This window comes from Heloderma suspectum, chromosome 3, assembly GCF_057233095.1.
Source record: "Heloderma suspectum isolate Gila_16-S chromosome 3, 16-S_ref, whole genome shotgun sequence".
NCBI lineage: Eukaryota > Metazoa > Chordata > Lepidosauria > Squamata > Helodermatidae > Heloderma > Heloderma suspectum.
In genome coordinates this window covers 252,785,160-252,807,790 of record NC_139460.1, presented here as the reverse complement: position 1 = coordinate 252,807,790, position 22,631 = coordinate 252,785,160, and the positions used below count along the sequence as shown (strand labels likewise).

Sequence of the window (22,631 nt, the reverse complement as noted above, 5' to 3'; positions counted from 1 at the left end):
GTGTTACTTTCTATACCACTGTAGGGGTTAATTTTGGGTATTCATGAGCCTGTATTTCTAAAGGTCGTTTCTCCATCCCTAGGAACAACAGATTTTATTTAAATAAAGAAACTGGGTTAAGCAGATGTATTATTTACAATGCCCTGCTTGCACCGAGTACTTGACTCTGCTTAATATTTCAATAACACATTATTAGCAAAGGTCTAGTCAGGCAGAGCTGCTCAAAGGATCCTCAGCTGCTCACAGACTTAATGATGGATTGGCCCTCAAACTGTAGTGGTGTTTTACAGCCATTGTGTTGCATGTCTGCTATGCACCAGGTGATATTGGCTCTCATATATTTGCATAATGTTCCAGGATATGGAATTCCAAACACTGCTTCTCTTGAGCTCTCATGTATTTCAGTGAATCTAGTACAGCAGCAGAACTATGGATTATGCCCTTTTCTTGACACCCACTCATCACTGTGAATGTGTTTAGGAGGCTGTTAACTTAATTCTCTACCTTGAGTTTTATGGTTATGGGGGGGGGGGAAATACTCGCAAGGGTTTGGATGGGGAGAGAAACTGTCTGACTATTCAGTTCTTTTATTCATTCCTCTCCCCCCCCCGCAAAAAATGATCTGATATGCAAAAACTGTGAGCTGCCCCCCACTTGATGTATAAATTGTTTTCAAAATAAGAAAAGTATCTTCTGTTTTACATAATAATATCCAGATTGAAAAAGACAACTGGTTGGATGCAAAGAAGCATGAGTGAAATGAGTTCCCTCATTAGTGGTGCTCTGTGAACTGTTGTGCAAGCACTAGAGGAAGCACGTTGCACAATGAAGTATCTGGAGCTGCAGAGAAATCGTGCCACTGCATGTCTGTGTGCAGGATGTATTGGGAAACGAGCTCTAATGGGTGGAACGCAAAGCTTGCTTTGTACCATGGTCCTGTGGATTGGGCCTGTTTGCAAGTGGCTGCTACAAGTGTTTTCCAGTGAGAAACAGCATACAACCCAGCTACTAGGGCTTTTTTTGGGCAAGTGTAAACATACGTACTAATAGTAATCTCAATTTGCTGGGCGCCAGCCCTTATGCAGCCGAAATGGCACTACTGATGCACAGGAGGAAGGGGTCACCACCCTCGGCGGGGGGACCCCGAAGTTTGCAGAAGTACCACACACACACACACACACACACACACACACACACAAATCTTAAGCAAAAAACACCTAAGGGAGGGGGAATCCCAAACCAGCTCAAGGAGGAATGAGCATGCTCAGTGAGCACAGAATGCTGACTGGCTCTTGGGAAAACATGGAAATCTGAGAGGGGAAATGGAATGGCTGGAAGAGGAGCCCTGAATAGAAGTACACGATATTGCAATATTTATTTGCAGGGCCCACTTGTTTTAAAGTATAAGCAGGTCAAGATATAGAATCCAGAGAAAAAATAGCAAGTTACCTTGCGAAAACAGAAGAACGTCTCTGAATGTTAATTCATTTTGCACCTTCAGCACTCTTCTGTTAAGCTGGAAGCAGTCCTTCTGTGAATTGGAAGGGCACCTTTGGATCCAAGTCTCTTCGTTTGAAAGTTTGTCTGTTTTTTAAGTTTAAAACTCAAAGGTGCAGCTGCATATGCAATAGAAGATCTGCATAGGAATTCTTTCCGGTAGAAATTTCCTCCCTCTTCCTGGCCATACTATACCTGCGATAGGATGGACTGTGGTCCTAATTTGTACAAATGTTACTGAATAAGGCCTATAACTTAAGTTTATTTGTTCTTACATGGGACTCTGTTTGATCTCTAGGTTACTGATCGGAACCATACCTGCTGAGTTTCAGCAGCTCCATAACATCAAAATCCACAGTTAGGAAATATATTTATTAGGACCAACCAAACTTCCACAGGAATATGCAAGCTTTCAAGTTCTCCAGAGCTCTTCATCAGGTTAGGTGGTACAAAAAGCAGGGGATGGAGGAAGAAATGTTTCTTTCTCTATCCCCTGCTTTCTGTACAACCTAGCTTGATGAGGAGTTCTGGAGAATTCAAAAACTTGCTTATTCTTGTGGAATATTAGTTGTACCTAATAAAGGTATTGCCCAGTTGGATTTTGGATTCCCCCACCAGTCTGCACAAACCAACGCAGCTCTCTTTTAAAAATTTGTAACATTAGGTGCTGTCAGGGGCCAAGTGAATGGTCTCTCTTTAACTTAATTTTAAAGCTGCACCCAAAGATTAAGATTATGTTGGGTTGATAGGGAGTGGCTTACCTAAGAAATATGTTCATTGTGCAGGGCTGTTCAACTTTTTTCTTAATGAAGGGTTAGTTGTGCTTATTGAACTTGCAGCTTCCTGGAACTATAAAAGCTGTAAGAATGGGTGAGCACTGAAGATCAGCATGGCCTTGTGAAATGGAAACACTGGACTGTAAAGCAGTACAATAAAATTCAGCAAGGGCAAAGTGAAGTATTAATATTTTGTGGACAAAGTGGTGGAATAAAGCTTTATTGTGAATCATGACTAAATATGAATGAGGATGTGATGATCCTCCCCCCTCCCCCCCAATAATCAAGCGGCTTGTGCTGTCTACACCTAATCCCTTTTTGTCTCCAGAGTTTAGCTCTGCTTCTGGTCAGGGTCTGTGTGCGTGCACATGTATAATAAGGTTAGTATTTATAAAAGTGGTGTGAAGTGCTGTATCACTATGAATGGTCATTTGCACAAGCATGTAGTTCTCTTCATCCTAACCATTACTTTGTCCCTCTCTACCGCTTTTATATGGGCTCTTTTCTTTGCCTTTATTGTAAAACAAAAAGAGGAGAGGGCTTAATGTGATGAAGTCTGCTTTATTTAAAAGAAACAAAATCAAAACGGAGATTCTCAGGAATCCAAATTCTGTCCAGCATTCTACTGAGCTAATAGTTATACATAGACACAGTTTAGTCACCGTCCTGGCTAACTCTTAACACATGGATGTGTACTTTCTAGTCTTTAACACAAGTCTGAATGTTACTCCATTGAATTATTATCAGCACAGACAAGCTTGCAAGATTGTAAAGAGTTTTAATTTTAGTTTCTACTAGAGACGAATGTACTGTGAGGATGCTGGAGAAGAAAATAGCAACATTTCTGAGGAGAGAATTTTCATTATCCCTCAAGTCTAAATGCATTTAAAAATGCTTTCTATTTTAAGGATTGTTCCTCATAATAGTCTGACAGGATATATTTAGCAGCTGCAAAAGTCCCCCCTCACCTTTTTCTCTTCTTGTCTGGGAAAGTTCATACTATTTTATTTTATGCCAATATGGTTATAAATCAGAGGATAAATTAGCTAGCTTCATGACAAAATGGCGAGTCTCCTCAGTTTTGGTGTTTTGATGGAAGGAAGATAAGTAATAAAGAGTCTCCTGTGTGTGAGAAATAGGGAGAGCCTGCTGTTTTAATTTTGTTCCCAGCAGTGGGCCAAACTTTGTTCTTTCAGCGCCAGCCTTGATGCCCGGCTTGATTATAGTGTAGGAATTCGATCCCTTTCATATCTTTGGGTTTGTAGCCATTAATGGAGTATCCAGGAAGAGGGGGACGTCTCCTGCAGGACTATACAGTAAATAAAGCTAATAACACACTAGTGAAATTTACACACAGATTGCTCCAAATGTACAAGCTCACAACAGTGTGAGATTTTCTTTCTAGTCTTTAAATACTGCTGTTTGACATACAGTTCTAAAGAATTTCATTTGGATTTCTCAGGGATGTGGGCAGAATTATAGTGCTGTCCTTCTCCCCCCCCCCTTATTTAATAGTCAAAACGTATGTATTTTAACGCTATGCATGATCTAAAGAACAAAATGTATGAATAGGCATATGGCATTTAAAAATGTTATTTAAAATCTTATTTTACTGTTGTTTCCAAATGTAGAATAAAATGCTGCATCTAATATTCTGATGACCAATGGCTATTATGGGGCCAGGCCAAGAAGTCAGTAAGGATGCAGCTGTGAGGTCAAAATGAATTCAGACAGACATTTTAAAGATCAGTCAACAATGCAAAATGGTGAAGGATTCCCTTTTCTCTTACCTTATGTGAATTCTAGAGGGACATGAGGGTTCTGCTCTCTTGTTTATTCCCAAGTTATTGTACACGATGGGCAATCATTTTAAACTTGATTTTACTTTTTTCAAAATATATATAGGACTACACCAGGTGTGGAGAACCTCAGGCCTGGGGGCCAAATCCAGCATTCCTGGGGCCCCATACAGTCCTCTGGGGTTCCCCCAATGGACACATCCCCTTTCCCCCTGACTACTGATTGTTTGGTGGTTTCCTGGCTTTTGTGTCATTTTTTGCCCTGTTTCAAAAGGTTGAAATGGCAGTAAGAGCTTTAAGAGCTAAACTATTAGTATGGTAAATGATGTAGTTGGCTCTGCCCCATTTGCCTTTGGCCCTGTCTGGCACAGGTATGTGGCCCCTTAGAGCTTTTCCAAAATTGAATTTAGCCCTCTGGCTAAAAGAGGTTCCCCACGCTTGGTCTGTACACTTGAAAAAGGCTCAAGGGATTTTACTGCTTTTCTTTTACACTTGTATGCTCTGCTTAGGGGGTTGTAATAATTTGCCCAGAGGGAGAGCAGCCAGATGTGTCTCCACCAGAAGCACCGTCTCCCTATGCTCCAAGACTCAGTTCCCAAATTCCTCCTTGACATTATTACAGTTAGAGCAGCTTAAGCATCTGGCCAGCCATTCAACTCCATGCCTGGGTAATTCAGATGAATATTTAGGAGTTTTGTTGTGTCTTCTGCTTGTCCAGTGCTTACAATGAAGGTTCTTAGCACCTGTTCACCACTACTTCTACTGTTTCTTGAGAAGCTATGGATTAATAGAGGTGTTGTCGTGGAGCTTGGAGCTTGGAATTCAGTTCCAGAATCATTAGATTTTCCTCGAAGAAACTTTCCGATGTCTGATAGAAGATATTTGGTCTTCAGAAACGTGTGATGTCATTTCACAAAGAAATTTATTTTTAAAACCAACACCACCACAAACATCTTATTTTAAGTTGATTTAACATAAATGAGATTTTCTGAGCTCAAATTGTATTATGCAATTTTTTAAAATAAGTGATAGGGTATTTTTGGCTAGCGTTGGCACTTCATAATGTAAAATTCAACAGGCCCCATACATTCAACTTCTATTACTTCTGTATGTTACCACGATGCACACCAACACAAAAATAAAGCGCAATTTCATGAATGCAAATAGCCTTAGAAAGTTGCAATTGCTCAAAATAATTAAAAGTTCAGTAAATTGGTTTGTTCAGGATCAGTTATCCTGAGTTTTCAGACCTCTCAAATTGTTGCAACGTCCAGTTTGTCTACATGAACAAGATGTGCACACAAGAGTAATCATAATTACATATGAGATAAAGAGCCCCTGGATAAGTGGGGGCTTCCTCTTTATCTCTGTTTTCATTTCAGCTAACTGACCCATATCAACAGCATCATAGCTATAAAATTAATTGGGCAATGTTGCTTCACACCAGGCACTGATGGTGACTGAAGCAATGAGCAAATGGATATAGCTGGAGGAAAACCTGAAAAATTTGAATATAGTAGGAACAATAGTTTTATATATTAAAGTAATAAAGAGCCTAGAAATACCACCCCCTGTTGAAGGGTCAGTAAGTTAATGTCTGTCTGTGTGTGTGTGTGTGTAGTTAAATATGCTGCTTTGATCCAATGTGACAAGAAAAAAAAAATCTGCTCACAACTTATGAGAACAGGCTTTTGAGTTCATAATACTACAGATGGCTAATCCATTTTTTTCTTGCTTTATCTTCCAGGTCTACGCACAATGAACTAGAAAAGAACCGGTAAGTCACTTAATGAACAGGATTCCAAAGAATGCAAACTTTATCATTGTGTGAGTTGTTAAACCCTTAAGTTGTGCTATGGTCTGCTCTGGCAGCTTGGAAATGCCATGTTGCACCAGGTGAGTGTTTTAAAAAACAAAAATCCACACAGAAGTCTGAAAAAAAGCAGGACCTCTCCCACCCTCCCTGAAATGCAAAGAAGTGACCCATTTTTTCAGCTAATCTGTATGCAGAAGAAATACTGTTTCTCTTCTCCTTGCAAACTGAAATCTGATTGGGTCACTGTCCATACATGAGGTTGCTAGGGTATCGGATTTCTCAGGCGCTGGTACATGTCAACTAAAGAGCCGAGGCTTTTTGTGTGCATATGTGTTTTGCCCTCTCCCTCTTTTCTCTGCATATCAGGCCTGTCATAATCCCTGCCGCATTACAGGAAAATGGTATTGTCCAAGGGGTTCTGAAGTCTGGGCTAACCACTGCTCCTGTGGAGTGGTGCTCTCGTAACCTGCTTTAGGACACAGCATGTTTATCCTTGAGCCCAAGTTTTAGCAAGCCATGCAGTTTTGTTGCTTGGCTAGTTCTCGATGACTCATCTCCTTTGTAACAGGAGTTAGAGTAATATAAATACTATTGAGACAACAGAGCGTTAGTTCACACGCAGATCAGGTTATCGCATTGCTTTCAGGATGCTATCATTGTACCAGGGTTTCCTATTTATACATTTATCTTCAGGACTGGGGAGGGGGGCAGGTGGTTGAGTCTACATTCCCAGGCTCAGTGCTGTGGTCCTGTGGAAGGGAAAACATCTTGCAGGGAAAGGGTAGAATTAACCAGAACCTGTTCAGAATGTGCTGAGAATGAAAACACTGCAGGGACATCTTGGCCTAGGATCCTAGTTAAAGCCAAACTGGAACAGTAGAAGTTATGTGCCAGCACACAATCAAGAAGGTTTGTGTGTGCCAGTATCCCTTTATTGCAGTGTTTTGCAGTTGTTTTGTTTTGGTGTCCTAGTTTGGCCCTCGACTCCCAAGACTGTTCTTTGTGTGTTTCCTGTATATGTTTACTTCCTTCTGTCAGGGCTGGGTGCCGGGCCGGCCATTCCTTTGAGTTGCACTTACAGTTCTAAGTAACATTAATGCTATAAATGTGCACATAATTGTATGCGCTTCTGAGGCATGTGTGATTTTTGTGGGGGAGGGAGATTTTTCAGTGGGAAGTGGGGACACCTATGATACTTGTATGGAATTGTAAAGGGGGTAGGGCTGTATTAATGTTAGAAAGAAAATAAATGTATGAAAAGAGAAAGAAGAAATTGGTGAATGGATGCATGGGCACAAAGTCAGATAGGGGAAGAGGAGGTGTGGGCCATTGATAGAGAGGAGGGATGTTGCAAAATAGTTGCCCACCAAACATAAGGAACATCACAAGACCAAAGGAAATAGTTGTGTTTCAAAGTACTAACATTCATGTTAAGAAATGTAGACAACTGGAACAGGACAATTCTGCAGAAGGTACTATATTAGGTTAGTTACTCTGTATGTTTAGTTATTAGATTAGTTCTAGCATATATACCAAAAGTAGCCTTCCCCGACCTGGTGCCGTCCTGGTGTTTTGGATTTGAACTCCCACCAGCCCCAGCCAGCATGGCCAATGGTCAGGAATTCTGGGAGTTGTCGTCCAAAATACGTGGAGGCCACCAGGTTGGGGAAGGCTGACCCCAAGGATACCCTTTTCAAGAAAGCTTGTCAGTACCTTCTTTGCCTCCAGAGACCTCTAGGGGTGTCATTTATGATGCAATCACCCTGCTTCATTCATGGAATTTTATTGGGAGGAGGTCCAGACAACGTCGCCTTCCATTTCTGACCCTCCCCTGTTTTCCCACCAATTCTTCCATCTTTTTTCTTACCAGGAAAAAGATATCTTAAGGAGGAAAAGATGGAATAGCTGCACAATGCCCTTTGATTGGGAGCGCTAGGAGCCCTGCAACTGGAAGCACCCTCAGAGTCTCGATGGTTGTTATATCATTATGTAGTGTAGAATTTAGTTTCATAATGAAGAGTATGGTAGCCTTGCTAAAATGCATACCTCTGCTTCCTTGGGGGGAAGGGGGTGTTTAAGCTGTTGTTTTTTCCATGAACACTAACCGCAGGGCTATTTTTATGCATTTACAAATTCCTATTCCAGAGGTGGGAGGGGCTGATGGAAGGGGGAAAGGCAAAACTACCAGCATATTTTAGCTTAAAGCTCTAACTGCCAGTAAGTAAGCCTTAGGAGAGGCATGTTGACTTTTAGAAAGGGGAAAAACTTCACGAAAGCTGGGAAACCACCAGATGATAGGTGGTTGGAGGGATGGGGCCAGGAGAAGGGGGCATAGCCACCTCGGAAACCCCAGAGGGCTGGATTGGGACCCCTGTAGAGTCAGATTTGGTCCATGGGCCTGAAGTTCAACACCCTTGTAGTAGTGAAACCAATAACTGTGTTTGCCAGTTTGCCAGTTGAGTACTCTTTGGAGCCTCTACCATCAGTCTAACACAGCCACAAAGGTATGAACATTAGCATGCCACCATTCAGGAATTGCAGAACTGTATGGTTTAATCTGTTGAATTAACACTTCCCCCCCCCCTTTGCTATGTCAGTCACAAGCTCACAAAATTTTTTGTTTGTTTAAATTGGTATTCTCTGCTGTGTTATGCATCAACAACATTGAACTTCAGACACTTTTTAATTTGCGCTGTCAGTTTTGGTTTTGATTTCATCCTACTCTGTGTCTCCGTTCTGTATGTTTGTGTGAGGAAGAGAGTGAGAGTAGCTTCCCTGTGATAGGATCCCATGCCTCTGTGAATAATGAATGGGTCCAATCTCTTGTATCTTTCCTGATAGTTCTCAGTGAGGGCTTATCAGGTGGCCTTCCCCAATCTCTGACAACATGGGGTCCACATCATTTGGAAGTGACTCCTGCACTGTTCTTGGTTTGGAATGAAGGGGGTGGGGGCTATGTAGAACTCGAATCTGGGGCTCCAGCCTTCCAGTTGTCTAACCCGGAAAGCAGCTGCTCAGAACCGGTTTTCTGATGGCCATTCTAAAACGCAGAACCTGGGCTTCTGTTATCTGCCATTTTATTTTTGCTCAGTGACTGCCTTCATCCTAGTCCTAATTACTGGTGTCCATCATTGCCCCATGTTGTCAGAGCAGTATCCACCCACCACACCATGCCCTACTTCTGTAGTGTTCTGACACTGGGAAAGCAGGGTGGTTTCCCTGTTGGCTTCTACAGCTACATCACTGAAGCAAAGCTTAGACTAGGGCTGCATAACCTCAGGCTTGGATGCCAAGTCTGGCCTGCCCAGGGTCCCAATACAGGCCTCTAGGATTCCCCATAAGGTTATGTCCCTTTTTCCCTGACCACAGATTGTTTGGTGGTTTCCCCATCTTTTGTGCAGTTTCCCCCCATTCCAGAAGGTTGAACTGCCCTCCTGAGGCTTAGTTACTGGGAGTAGGAGCTTTAAACTAAAACATACTGGCATTTTTGGTATACTGCGCCTCACCCCCTTCTGCCTTCAGCTCCACCCACCACAGGAATGCAGCCACTGAAAGCTACTCTGAAATGGAATTTGGCCCTTGGGTTGAAAGAGGTTTTGCACCTCTGGTTTAGCCATGTGCTACTCTTGGTTTGGTGGCATCTAGTTTGAGGATTATTTTTTTTCTTCATTTGAATGAGTTGTCTGTTTATTGTACGTTAAACATTTACTGTGGATACAAATGGGCTGCTAGAAGAATAGATATTGGTTTAGTGCCTGTTGATGACTACCTTAAAGTTGACTATGATGGCCTGTTGGAAAGTGGGCAACAAGCAGGGAGGTGTCAGTGCAGTTGGGATGGCTGTCGCAAGGGTTCTGTGGCTTGTATGTCTTCTCAGGACATTCTCCACCCACTTCTTCCAATAAAATTTCATGGACGCCCTCCTGGTACAGTTAAAAGCAGAAGCAGCTAAAACAGTCCCTTGAGAACCAGACAGTATGTTTTTCATGCTACTGGAGGAATCCACTGCTGGGCTCCAAGGCAAACAAAAGGATTGCTTCTTCTTCAGATTTTCATTGCTCGCTATCTGAAGCGTCTTTAAGTCTGCTACTGACTCCAGACTTAACTGTGGCAAAGATAAAAGCCCTGAATCTAATGGCTTTGTTGCAGGCAGTTGCTCATTTTTGCTTCTTCATCTTTTTTTTGGTGGTGATTATTTCCTTTTTGAATCCCAATGTTATCTCCATTATTGACATACCCTGTAATTTTCAAAATTGTCCACTATTAGGTGCCTGACTCAGTTTCTTCCCCCTTTGTCTGCAAGCAGTTGCTTGTCTGATGTGGTGTTTAAATTTTATTTTAACCCATTCAGGTCAGGGAGGTGTGGCTTAAAAAAAAAGTACAGAAATCAGGTAACGACATCCCTTTTTTAGGCCTGGTACAGACATAGGCTGTGTTCAGACATTAAGCTGAACTATGGCTTAGTGAGACATGATTGAGCCTAGCTTCCTCCCAGGCTCACATGTGGTTGAGAGGAGGCGTTCCAAAGCTTTTGCTTGTGCTTTTAATTAACCACCACTTGCTGTGTTATCTGGATGGACAAACTGTGGTTAATAACTAAGGGTAGTTTAGAACAAGCCAACCACAATTGGCCAGTTTTAAGCGAACCATAGTTAATGTTAACCACAGTTCGTCGAACTGTATGACACAGCAAGCTATGGTTAACTAAAAGCGGAAGCAAAAGCTTCCATACGCCACCTGAGTTAATGCTAACCATGGCTAGCTTTAACCAGAGTTTGAAAACCATCCTCAGCTTCTTACTTCTGCTCTACCAGCTTGGCTTCAGTGCTGTACATCTCCCTATGTCTTGCTTTTTCCTACTGCCTATGTTGCAGGGTTGGGCACCTGTGTTGAGGTGTGTAGAATATTTTGTTATTTTCTCTCTCCACCAACTGGCTTCCCTTTCTGGCAGTGAGCCAATGGTCCTTTTCACTGTTAGCTTTTTAACAGATTTGCTAATCCCCTTCCTCTCCTTGGAACTCTGCAAGCTTGCTTCCGGTGGGCATGCTTAGAATCTGTACACGTTCACTTCATTAAATTGAAACTGGGATTACGTCAGTTGTCAGCGCTTAAGGAAATACCTTTATTCTTTTATAAATTCTGTGGCCAGGACTTTACACAACACTTACCTTTTTGCCCCTCTGCAAAGGATGCAATTCCATTTAAATCCTGTGCTGAGTGTATGAGACCCCATTAAGTGTGTTTACACAACCTGGAAATCTTTGAAATGTATTTATTTTAATAAATGTATCATGTATTTATATCTTGCCTTTCCAATTTACAATGAAATGCTTAAAAGGAAATGGCAACTGTTTTGCCACTGAGGTGGGGCCAGTTGTTTTTCCCACCCTTCCAGTTCTTTTGGGATCCATGAAATTAGTCCACAGTGCAGCAGAACATAAAACTTAATGTTTGTCATGGGAAAAAGGTAGGCCTATAACAAAGGAAAAATATCCTTTCATTAGAGAATTTAAAGTAAGCAAGATTTTATTGTAACTATTTACATTCTAAATCCCAAGGGATCAAGGCCTTCCCTCAAGACTATGATTAGAGGAGCTTCACGTTTCCATTCCTGTTGAGAATTGCAGGGGTAGAGGCTTCAGGAACTAAGGAGCTCTGTGGGAACTGCTTTTGCTTGGGGTTCATCCAGCAGTGCTGCTGTAACATAGAAAATTCCTGCAACCCTATGGGCAGGTCTGATCACAGGGTGCATTATCACAAAATCATCAGAAGGCCAGGAGCAGAGGTGACTATTTCATAGTTAAGGGCCTGCCTGGTTGCCTCCACCCATGTGGTAGCAGATCTTCAAAAGTTACAGTAACGCTGTGGGAGGCATCCACGGAAAAAGTGCTCCAGTGCTACTGTAAGGTTTAACCATATAGAGTTTAAATGATTGACTAATCATTTAGATCTGCATAAATGTGCATGTGAATAAACAGTAGTTCTGAAGGGGGAAAACATTCCTTTTTCTCTACAGAAGGTGTATGTAGAGGGCGCTGCTGCGTTTAGAGGACAAGAACAAGCCGCAATGAGCATCAGACTCATGCTTTCCTCCCTCCTCTGCCATCTTACAGTGACAAGGAGATTAAAACAGATCCTACTTCTATTTTCGATTAACTGCAGTTTAATGTTATGTCTGAATCCTGAACTGAGGTTACTCTTAACTGTAGTTAGTGAAAACAAGCCGACTTTGGAAACCATGGTTTGAAGTTGTCTTGTTTGCACTAACCATAGTTAAGATTGCTGGGTTCTGATGACACAGCAAGCTTCTGTTAATGTAAAACGCTGTCAGGATTCCTTTAGCCCCCACTTTACTTCTAAGCCCAAACATATACAAATGAGAGGCTTCAGCCTACAGCTTTTAATCCATTACTTCACAGGGTCATACAGATGCAAATTCTCAGTGACTCTCAGTCGACAAAGGAATGCCTTCAGGGGATTCAAAAGGAAGTTATGAGAGTTGCCCGCTGTTTGAAAAGGGAGGTGGTCTGACTAGCCTAACTTAAGGGGGGGAGGTCCCTCTCTTCTCCTGAGGCCCCAAGCAAAAAAAAGTGCAGCTTTTTATACAAGGCCAGTCGGGTAGACCGTCTAAGTTCCACCCCGGCCTTCTCTGTCTTTGCTCTGTGTCTGGCATCTATTAGGTCATACTCCCCAGACCCTGCCTCCTCCTGTTCGCTGCCTCTCACAGGGGGTGGTGGAGAGGGACCTTCATCCTCAGGTTACAAATATCAGCCAGCTGGATATTTGTAACCTGGGAAGCTGGCCTACTCATATCTGGACTAGCCTGGGAAAACACCTCACCCATGTCTGGTGGTTCTACTTCAGAATTTGAACTGCTGTCCCACTCCCTGCGCTCAGAAATACCCCTGACAAACAGCAGTGAATGCTTCCAGTGTCCGCCTTGCGACGGTGCCAAAGGAGAAGTGGGGAAGAGGGAATCCACCAACCTGAGGCTTGCTGTGGCTCATTCTCATCATGCTAAATTATTGTTTGGTATGACATTCAAACATGGCCATTCTGTTCTGTGTCAGATAGGAGGAGGAATGCCTCTCCTAAAATGGGACATGCCACCCACAGATTTTTGGAAGCACTTGTATTAGATCAATTAACAAAATATTAAAAATTAGCTGCCCAATTAGTCAGGGCACCAATGTTTTTAATAGATTAAATTTAACTGATTACTCAAGCAAACATCCAAGCCCTAGAAGTGCAATCTTATAAAAATTAAAGATTTCATTTCAGTCTGTCTTACATATAATGCATTCAGATTGGCATTTTTCATGCAGTCTGTGACAGAAAATTGTGCAAGAAGGGGTCCCCCAAACCTTTGGAGCAAATTTTGAGGGCGGGGAGGGAGTTGTGGGAAGGGGAGCAGGAACTCCCCCTCTCCCCATTCTGCTGAAAGAAGCTGTTTTGCTGGCAGGAGGGGTTCTTGGGATACCATACTTTGAAAATGAAATTTTTGTTGTTCAGTCGCTATATAAATAATTGATTATACAGGAACAGGTTCTATATGCTATCTCATATTTGACAAGCTGCCTGTGATGAATGTTTTATTTTGGAGGTGAATTAGTGTATTTCTGACTGAGTGGTGAATCAGGATTCTCTTTTTGTGAAGTAAGTGTGCGTACCAAGGTACATAATTTGAGTGGTGAGCCTGCTGTGGGAATGCACTCAGCACATTTTGTTTAAATATAGTCTTTCCTCCCCAGTCTCGTTCAGGGGAAACGAGTTCTGTATGTTTTTAGTGGAAACTGTCTGTGCACAACCCGGATTTGGCTAGAAACTGGTGATGTCACTTATCCTAACCCTTCCCTCCTCCCTGACGCATTTTTTCAGTGTTAAAAACATCCATGCTGCTGCTGCTTTTTTTAAAGGGGCAAATACACATTTAATTGAATAAATGTACATGCAGCACTTGCAAATGAAGGAAGACAGCCCACCTGAAGCATGAAGAGAGAGGCAAGAAAGACAACTTGAATCAGTGTTTTGAGTCACTGGCCAGTACATCTGTCAAATGTGCTGCGAAGGTGGAAGGAAGGTTTGATCTGCGGGATGGGGGGGAAAAGCAGAGTCCTGATTTGCATTTATGTTTTGAGGCACCTTGAAAATGTCTAAATACTATAACAAAAGGAGTATGCAGAGGTGAGCTAGAAAGAAAGAGAACCAAGGAAGCATGTGTGGCTTTTGTTATCTGACGAAATTTTGGGAAGGTCTACAATCCTATTTGTGCTGTTTTGTCAGTGTTCTCCATGAAGCTCTGGGAGAACTGGCAGGATTATGATAGCAGAGGCTAAAAGTTGGGCTCTTGAACAGAGTAGAAGGATTATATTTAACCATTTGGCCAAAAGCAGCAAGAAAATGGATTTGTAGGCGATAATCTGTTCTTTCATACATTGTAAATGTGGAATTAAGGAAAAGTATGTGCCTTGGTTTCTGTGAATCCCAACAACATAACTAAGACTTACATAAATGAAAAAGATCCAACAAAAACATCTCCCCCTCCCCGCCGAGGAAAGTGATGCCTGTCTTGTTCACAGAACAAAATGGGTACAGACTAGGGAAATGTGTCTCCAGGGCTGCATTTCCAGTGGTTTCCCTAGGTATTTGCAATCCCACATTATCCCCTGCACAGACATCCCCAGGAACATTTACCTAGGTCAGGGGTGGGTAGAAGATAAATCTTCAGAGGTTTTGGACTTCAACTCTGGTAAGCCCCTGCCAGCATGGTCAACAGTTTGGAATGCTGGGAGTTGAAATCCAAAACAGATGGAGATGTATCTTCTGCCCATCCCTGATCTAGTGGTTCTGCAGCCTACTCCTTGGCTGCAGCCCCTCTCCTTGGTACATAGAGCACCTCCATTGATTCTAGCCTGTTACCTTCACCTAGGCTCAGACTGTATGTGCAGCAGCAGAACCCATTTGTTTAAACATTTGTCTGCACCTTACATAAGTGAGGGGTGAGGGCTTAATTTTAAGGGCAAAAGGTGATGGGATTTCTGCCCTTTCTCCTACCCTTTCTGTGTTTTTCATCCATATAGCCTTCTCCCTGCTGGGCTCCTTTCTGGAACTGGAGCTTGGCTTGCGGGGGATGGTGGGGTGAGCTATCTCCCTATTGCAGAGAGGTAAGCTACTGCAAGGGGATTTCAGCTCCCTTTATCTGCATGATCTTAAAACAGAAGCCACATTTTGTTCGTGATTTGGGGCAGACTCAGGTTTAAATAAATAGGTTTGTAGCTATCACATGCCATGTGAGTCTTAGAGTGGTGGTGGTAGTGGACGCACTCTGCCTGGGGGCCAGCTGGTGGTCTTATGTGGCCCAGATTCTGCCCCTACAGACTGCTAGATGCTTGTCCTTGGGCTAAGATGTATGAGAAATGGTCATGACCAGGATTCTGTGTCTACCTGCCTCTTGCTGTCACCTGTACAGTGGATGCAGGCTAATTATCTCTTCTAAGGGAGCTGAAAATTCATCCCAAGAAATATGTTGGGATGCTTTTAAAAGTGGACAAGTGTCAGCCTTGGATCAGGTTCCATTTACAAGTCATTGGACTGAATGTGATTATCCAGCGTGAAAGGGAATGGGATTCTTTTCCCCGGTTTTCCTTTTTCAGGAAGGGAATCCAGCTCCTTAACCACATGGCTACTGTGCCTCCCTTGTAATCTAGGCTGCGCATAGCACATTTCTGTAGGGCAACAGGGGCTACTTCCTCAGTACAACAATAGCATTAACCCTAATACAACAGTGGTGGCCTGATAACGGGTACATTGCAAATATGATGCAAAGGAACGAGCCTCTCCTCCCGCACTCCCCAATTCCTGATTGGAACTATGCAAGCAGATGCACACAAGTCAATGAATGGAATGTTGAAATTCACTGGTCTGAATCTCATGCAGTTTCTGGTGTAGTTCATCTTACACTCAAAAGAAGCTTTGAAAATGTGGTGGGGAAGCCGAAAGCACTCTGTTAGACTAAAACAGTAAAAATATGAAACTGTTCTTGAAGTGGGGTGATGTAGAATCATAGAATGGCTTTGTGGGATTGATATTTTGCATTTGGGGTTGCAAAATTGAGTAGCAGATATGCACACATCCATTGGGCGTTACAAACATGTTATGAAAAACTTCCAAAAATGCTCCAAATCAGCGGGTAGAGTTTTAGGGTGAAGGAAACCATGCCAGTAGTCAAGAGACTTAAACTAAAATCACAAAGAGTTTCCAGTGCTGTGATTCCAGAAATTGTTACAGAAACAAATAAAGCCACCCCTAGACAAAAACACCCTTGTAATGATGGTATCCACATCAGGGTCTGTGCCATGTTTAATGGATTTTTGGAATGAGAGTGGTAGCTACCTTCAGTCCACTAAAACTTGTGCAGTCTCTTAATGTGTGTGTAAGTGTGCATGCTCTTGCATTCAAATCTGGTCTTGAAGGTGTTGACAGTACAGTTTTTCTCTCTTTTCTTTATAAGTTGGGTTTGTGTCATTGCCCATGGCAAGGTAAAGAGGGCAGTGAGCCAACCATTTGGTTACAGGGAAAGAATTATAGATTGATAACAAGCTATTAATATGCAGGGGAGTCTCAATTCCATACTATGGAAGTCCAGTGAATAAAATGAGGTGAATAACTACATTTGGTAACAAGGATATATTCTACCTGTTCAGCAATTCTGCATGCTTGTTTGCTTTGCATAATTAGGGCCGAGGTGGCTGCCTTCTTCATTGCAGAGCTCTATTTTTATTTTCTTAAGACACTGGGCCGGTGATAGGCAGTACATATAACCCTTATTGTTAGGGAATCTGTGAATTAGTCAGATTCTAGGTACATCACCTGAAGCAACTATTAGGCCTACATTTACAGACCATGTTTTAGTAGTTTGGGATGTTTTGTACAAGTTAGAGATTCTGATTCAGCAACTTGACAGGTAGAAACATTTTGCATTGCTCAATAGATCCATGAGCATCACTAGCTAGAAGTCACTTGGGAAGCTCCTGGTAAAGAGAAAGTGAGGGAACAAGAGCAGAATTTCCCAAACTGGCTGTAGCCCTTCAGATATGCAGGTTGTTGATGCTCTAGTCTAAACTATCTAATGCTTGTCTAGACAGGGGGAAACCCCCCAACCAAAGTATGTACATAAGGCAGGTCTGAATCTTCTAAAACAAATTCATGCATGATTATGAACGTGGTACAGTTGCAAATAATCACCCATTCACAGGATACTGTCATATGCATGCAGGTGATAAGCCTGGCAATTATGCTGGCAGTGTTACTGCTGTTATGATACCAAACGTCATGGATACCTTTTTGTGCAGTCCCCCACTTAAAATATTAATATTGCTGTTTAAGTACAAGAAAAGTAGGAGAGCTTCACTACAGAAGTGCAGCCCTGAGGGAATAGTACAGACTTATGTGCAACAAATAAGCATTTGCTAAGCAAAAATACTGTGGTGATGCCCCAAGGTGGTTTCATGTAATGCCTGTGTTTTAAAACTGAAGCGAACTAAATGAATACACTGTATATTATTAACTTGAAACAGTAACCATGCTGATGTAAGAGCCTGCTTGTCAGTCCTTAATTGTCTCCTAAACACCCATCTTTTCACTGCTGAGCACTTTCAGAAATGTGAATCTGCACCAATCTTGCAGTTTTGAACATCATAAAAATTTTTGCACACACATCCAAGTGCATGTAGCCACACATTTTTTTAGCCTGAACTTAGAAATCTTAGCTAGGCTGGAATTCGTTTTGGTACCTGGAAATTTGAAGAATTCCTGCCTTTTTAAAGGCAAGTCTGAAGGATTTATACATTCTGGGTAGGTGACATCTCAAAAATGTGTTCAAAGAACCAAGAAAGGGACTCAAAATAGATAGTTAGAGATGCCTTCTTAGAATAGCTGGATTCCTAAAGCTGGATTCAGTGATAAGTACAGAGCTTGTTTATTGCATTATGCCTGAAGTGTTTTTAGGAGATCCAAAAATTCACTGTGTACTAAGCCTAATAACTAAGTGTAGCTTTGGTTTAAACTTCTAATATTTTTTACAGTGTAGTACCAGTAATCATGTTACAGAAAATGCTGTTGAGCACAGACCCAGCATTGCGTGACATTAGATAAAGAATACAGACATTGGTGCTAATCTTGAGAAATTATTTTCTATATTCTCAAAACCTTTTTTTAAAATGCACCTGTTATTATGGAAAACAGCACCATATGTCAAAATAGCATAGTGTTATCTATTACTAATAATACTATTTGTTTTATTTTCTGCCCCATCTCAAAGTAGGATACTAATACATCCTCTAACTCTCTGTGTCTTGCAATAATTCTGTCGGGTTCATCACACTGACATAGCTTGTCATGAACCTCTTGATGTCTGAAAATCAATTCACATATTACATGACTCTTAATGAGGAAATGTGTGGAATACACCCCACCCCTACCCCACCCCCTGCAGCGCACAGTGTCTTTTACGTCAGTTGGCAATGCTACATTTGGATTTATGTATTTTGGTGTGTGCAGCAGGGGGAATATAAATATTTTCCTTTCCACAGACGTCCAGAATCTCATCCTCTTTTCATGCACTTCGACTCCATTGTCCAAAGCTCCCTTCATTCAGCCCTTCACCTGCCAACATTCTAATTTCTGCGACAAGGGGAAGGAACCATTCGCAATGAAATAAAACGGCACAATTTTAATTTCCACAATATATTTTGGAAAATATTTTTGGAATTGTGAGTTGGGGACTTCCACCATCAGTCCTTTTTTGTTTATGATCTAGTCTCCAAATCCAAACAACAATAAAGGTCTTCTTAAGTACAATACCATTACAGCCAAACCACCACAAAGAATTTACTCTGAGTGTTTTAAAATATACAAATATAGATATCTACATACTTCATAGCTCAGCTGGAATACTGTCATCTCATCCCAGCTGAGCTATTTAAAATCCTAAAAGATGATGCTGTTAAAGTGCTGCACTCAATATGCCAGCAAATTTGGAACACTCAACAGTGGCCACAAGACTGGAAAAGGTCAGTTTACATCCCAGTTCCAAAGAAGGGCAACGCCAAAGAGTGTTCAAACTACCGTACAATTGTGCTCATTTCACATGCCAGCAAGGTCATGCTCAAAATCCTACAAGCTAGGCTTCAGCAGTATGCGAACCGAGAAGTACCGGAAGTACAAGCTGGGTTTCGAAGAGGCAGAGGAACTAGAGCTCAAATCGCCAACATTTGCTGGATCATGGAGAAAGCAAGAGAATTCCCGAAAAACGTCTATTTCTGCTTCATTGACTACGCTAAAGCCTTTGATTGTGTGGATCACAACAAACTGTGGCAAACTCTTAAAGAGATGGGAGTACCAGACCACCTTACCTGTCTCCTGGAAACCTGTATGAGGGTCAAGAAGCAACAGTAAGAACTGGACATGGAACAACCGATTGGTTCAAAATTGGGAAAGGAGTACGACAAGGCTGCATATTGTCGCCCTGCTTATTTAATATGCAGAGTACATCATGAGAAACGCTGGGTTGGATGAATCACAGGTCGGAATTAAGATTGCTGGGAGAATTATCAACAACCTCCGATATGCAGATGATACCACCCTAATGGCAGAAAGCGAAGAGGATCTCAAGAGCCTCTTGTTGAGGGTGGAAGAGGAGAGTGCAAAAGCTGGTTTGAAACTCAACATTAAAAAAACGAGGATCATAGCATCTGGCCCCATCACTTCCTGGCATATAGAAGGGGAAGAAATGGAAGCAGTGACAGATTTTATTTTCTTGGGCTCCAAGATCACCGCAGACGGTGACTGTAGCCATGAAATTAAGAGATGCTTGCTCCTTGGGAGGAAAGCTATGGCAAACCTAGACAGCATAGTAAGAAGCAGAGACATCACCTTGCCGACAAAGGTCCGTCTAATCAAAGCTATGGTTTTCCCAGTAGTAATGTATGGCTGTGAGAGCTGGACTATAAAGAAGGCTGAGCGCTGATGCTTTCAAACTGTGGTGCTGGAGAAGACTCTTACGAGTCCCCTGGACTGCAAGGAGGTCAAATCAGTCCATCCTAAAGGAAATCAACCCTCAGTGCTCATTGGAAGGACAGATACTGAAGCTGAAGCTCCAATATTTTGGCCACCTAATGCGAAGAGAAAACTCTCTGGAAATGACCCTGATGCTGGGAAAGACTGAAGGCAAAAGGAGAAGGGGACGACAGAGGATGAGATGGCTAGATAGCATCACTGATGCAATGAATATGGACTTGAGCATGCTGCGGGAGAGAGCGCAGGACAGGAAGGCCTGGCGTGCTGTGGTCCATGGGGTCACGAAGAGTCGGACACGACTGAACGACTGAACAAAAAAAAAAAAACATACTTCATAACAATGCACAATTGAAATTTCTATCAATGTACACTGTGGAGTACTGGTAGAATTCCATTTCGACTACTCAAAGTCTTTTTCAAGTCTTAAGTGTGATAAGATCCTTGGGTACTGTGGTTTCTCCTCAGATTGTATAAACCTTATGTTCCAGTCTGACATTGTTGATCAAAGGACAGTTTCCTAAGCTTAACCTCCCCCCTCCCCCGCACATACTTCAGGGTTCAAGTCCTGTGATCATTCAAAGACAAGGTACTTAGTATTCTACATCTTGCTGTGACAACACACAGAAGATGCAGCCTCCCTCCTGAGGGTAAAAATGTAGCTTGTCTGTATGTGCTCTACCTGCCTGCCACTCATCCTGTTGGAGTTCCTGTGTATGTTGCTCCATGTTGCATTGGTCTGTAGCCCTCTCTATGTGCTCACCCTCACATGATTCCAGTCAGGGTTCTAAATTAAGCGAGGAACCTACATGTGTACAGCAGGCCTCCCACTTCAGACCTTCCCCTCCAACATGTCCAAGGTGGCAGGGACATAACAGAGCGGGGTAGGGCCCTCCCCCTCACACAATTGGAATCGCATGAGGGTGAGTGCCTGAGTAGGGCTTATTTATTTATTTTATTTTATTATTAAATTTATTAATCGCCCATCTGGCTGGTCACCCAGCCACTCTGGGCGATGTACAACATACAATAAAAACAGTTTAAAACAATAAAATTCTACAATAAAAACATTTTCTAAAATACCCTAACCCACCCCAAATGCCTGCCTGAACAACAACGTTTTTAATGCACGACGGAAGCTCATTAAAGAGGGGGCATGACGGAGTTCCCTAGGGAGGGAGTTCCACAGAGTGGGGGCCACCACAGAAAAGGCCCTCTCCCTCGTCCCCACCAGTCTAGCTGTCCTGGCTGATGGGACAGAGAGAAGGCCATCCGAGGCTGATCTTGTTAAGCGGCCTGTCTGGTGCTGCTGGAGGCGCTCCTTAAGATAGGCTGGGCTGGAACCATATAGGGTTTTAAAGGTCAAAACCAACACCTTGAATTTGGCCCGGAAAACAACTGGTAACCAGTGTAACTCCTTCAGCACTGGAGTGATGTGATCTCGCCGGCGGCTGCCTTTAATCAGGCGAGCCGCCGCGTTCTGTACCAGCTGCAGTTTCCGAACCATCTTCAAGGGTAACCCCACGTAGAGCACATTACAGTAGTCGAAACGAGAGGAGACCAGGGCATGTACTACCGATGGGAGTAGATGGTCGGGAAGGAAGGGGCGCAGCCAGCATATCAGATGGAGTTGATACAGCGCTGTCCGGCTCACAGCTGACACCTGAGCCTCCATGGACAGCTGGGAGTCCAAAATGACCCTCAGCCTGCGGACCTGGTCTTTCAAGGGTAGCTGTACCCCATTCAACACCAGGTCAACATCCCCCAGCCTCCTCTTGTCTCCCACCAAAGACAAGAGGCTCACTGCTAAACTGCCGTCATTCAAATATATTATTTTGAAGTGATGTCAGGTGGTTAGGCTTCCTGCTCATTCGCGTGCAGATCTTGAGTGTTTGTACCTTGTGTTGGGTACCCGGGACAGATTAGGGATTCTGTTGGTGTACCGCCCACCCCGCTGCCCATCAGACTCCCTGCCTGAGCTGACGGAGGTGGTCTCGGACTTGGTGTTGAGGACCCCCAGGATGATGGTCCTGGGGGATCTCAACTTCCATGCTGAGGCCGCTGTATCCGGGGCAGCTCAGGACTTCATGGCCGCCATGACAACCATGGGGCTGTCCCAACATGTCATTGGCCCAACGCATATAAAAGGACACACGCTTGATCTGGTTTTCTCGACTGGGCAGGAGGATGGTGATCTGAAAGTGGAGGAATTAACATCTGTCCCTTTGTCATGGTCAGATCACTTCCTGCTGAGGTTTAGACTTCTGGCGGCCTTTCCCCTCTGCAAGGGTGGGGGACCTATTAAAATGGTCCGCCCCCGGAGATTAATGGATTCCGATGGATTCCAGAGGGCTCTGGGGGATTTTCCTGCTGGTATGGCTGGTGCTCCTGTCGAAGCCCAGGTCGCTCTGTGGAATGCAGAGATGACTCGGGCGGTTGACACGATCGCGCCCAAGCGCCCTCTCCCTCTGAGCAGAGCCCAGCCAGCTCCTTGGTATACACCTGAGCTGAGGGCAATGAAGCAAGAGGGGAGATGGCTAGAACGCAGGTGGAGGAAAACTTGTGCTGAGTCTGACCGAACACAGGTAAGAGCCCACTATCGAGCCTACTCTGTGGCGGTGAGGGTGGCAAAGAGGCAGTTCTTTTCCACCAGCATTGCATCTTCTCAGT

At 43.1% G+C, this 22,631-nt stretch overlaps 1 protein-coding gene across 6 annotated transcripts in view; it reads left to right on the top strand.

The window, feature by feature from the left end:
* MXI1 (MAX interactor 1, dimerization protein) overlaps nucleotides 1-22,631 on the top strand; it is an 89,812-nt gene that overhangs the window by 30,472 nt on the left and 36,709 nt on the right. For all 6 annotated transcript variants that reach the window (XM_084846286.1, XM_084846287.1, XM_084846285.1 and 3 more), the window contains one exon: nucleotides 5,820-5,849. In XM_084846286.1, coding sequence (XP_084702412.1) covers nucleotides 5,820-5,849 — 30 coding nt within the window. The remainder of the gene's footprint in view (nucleotides 1-5,819; nucleotides 5,850-22,631) is intronic.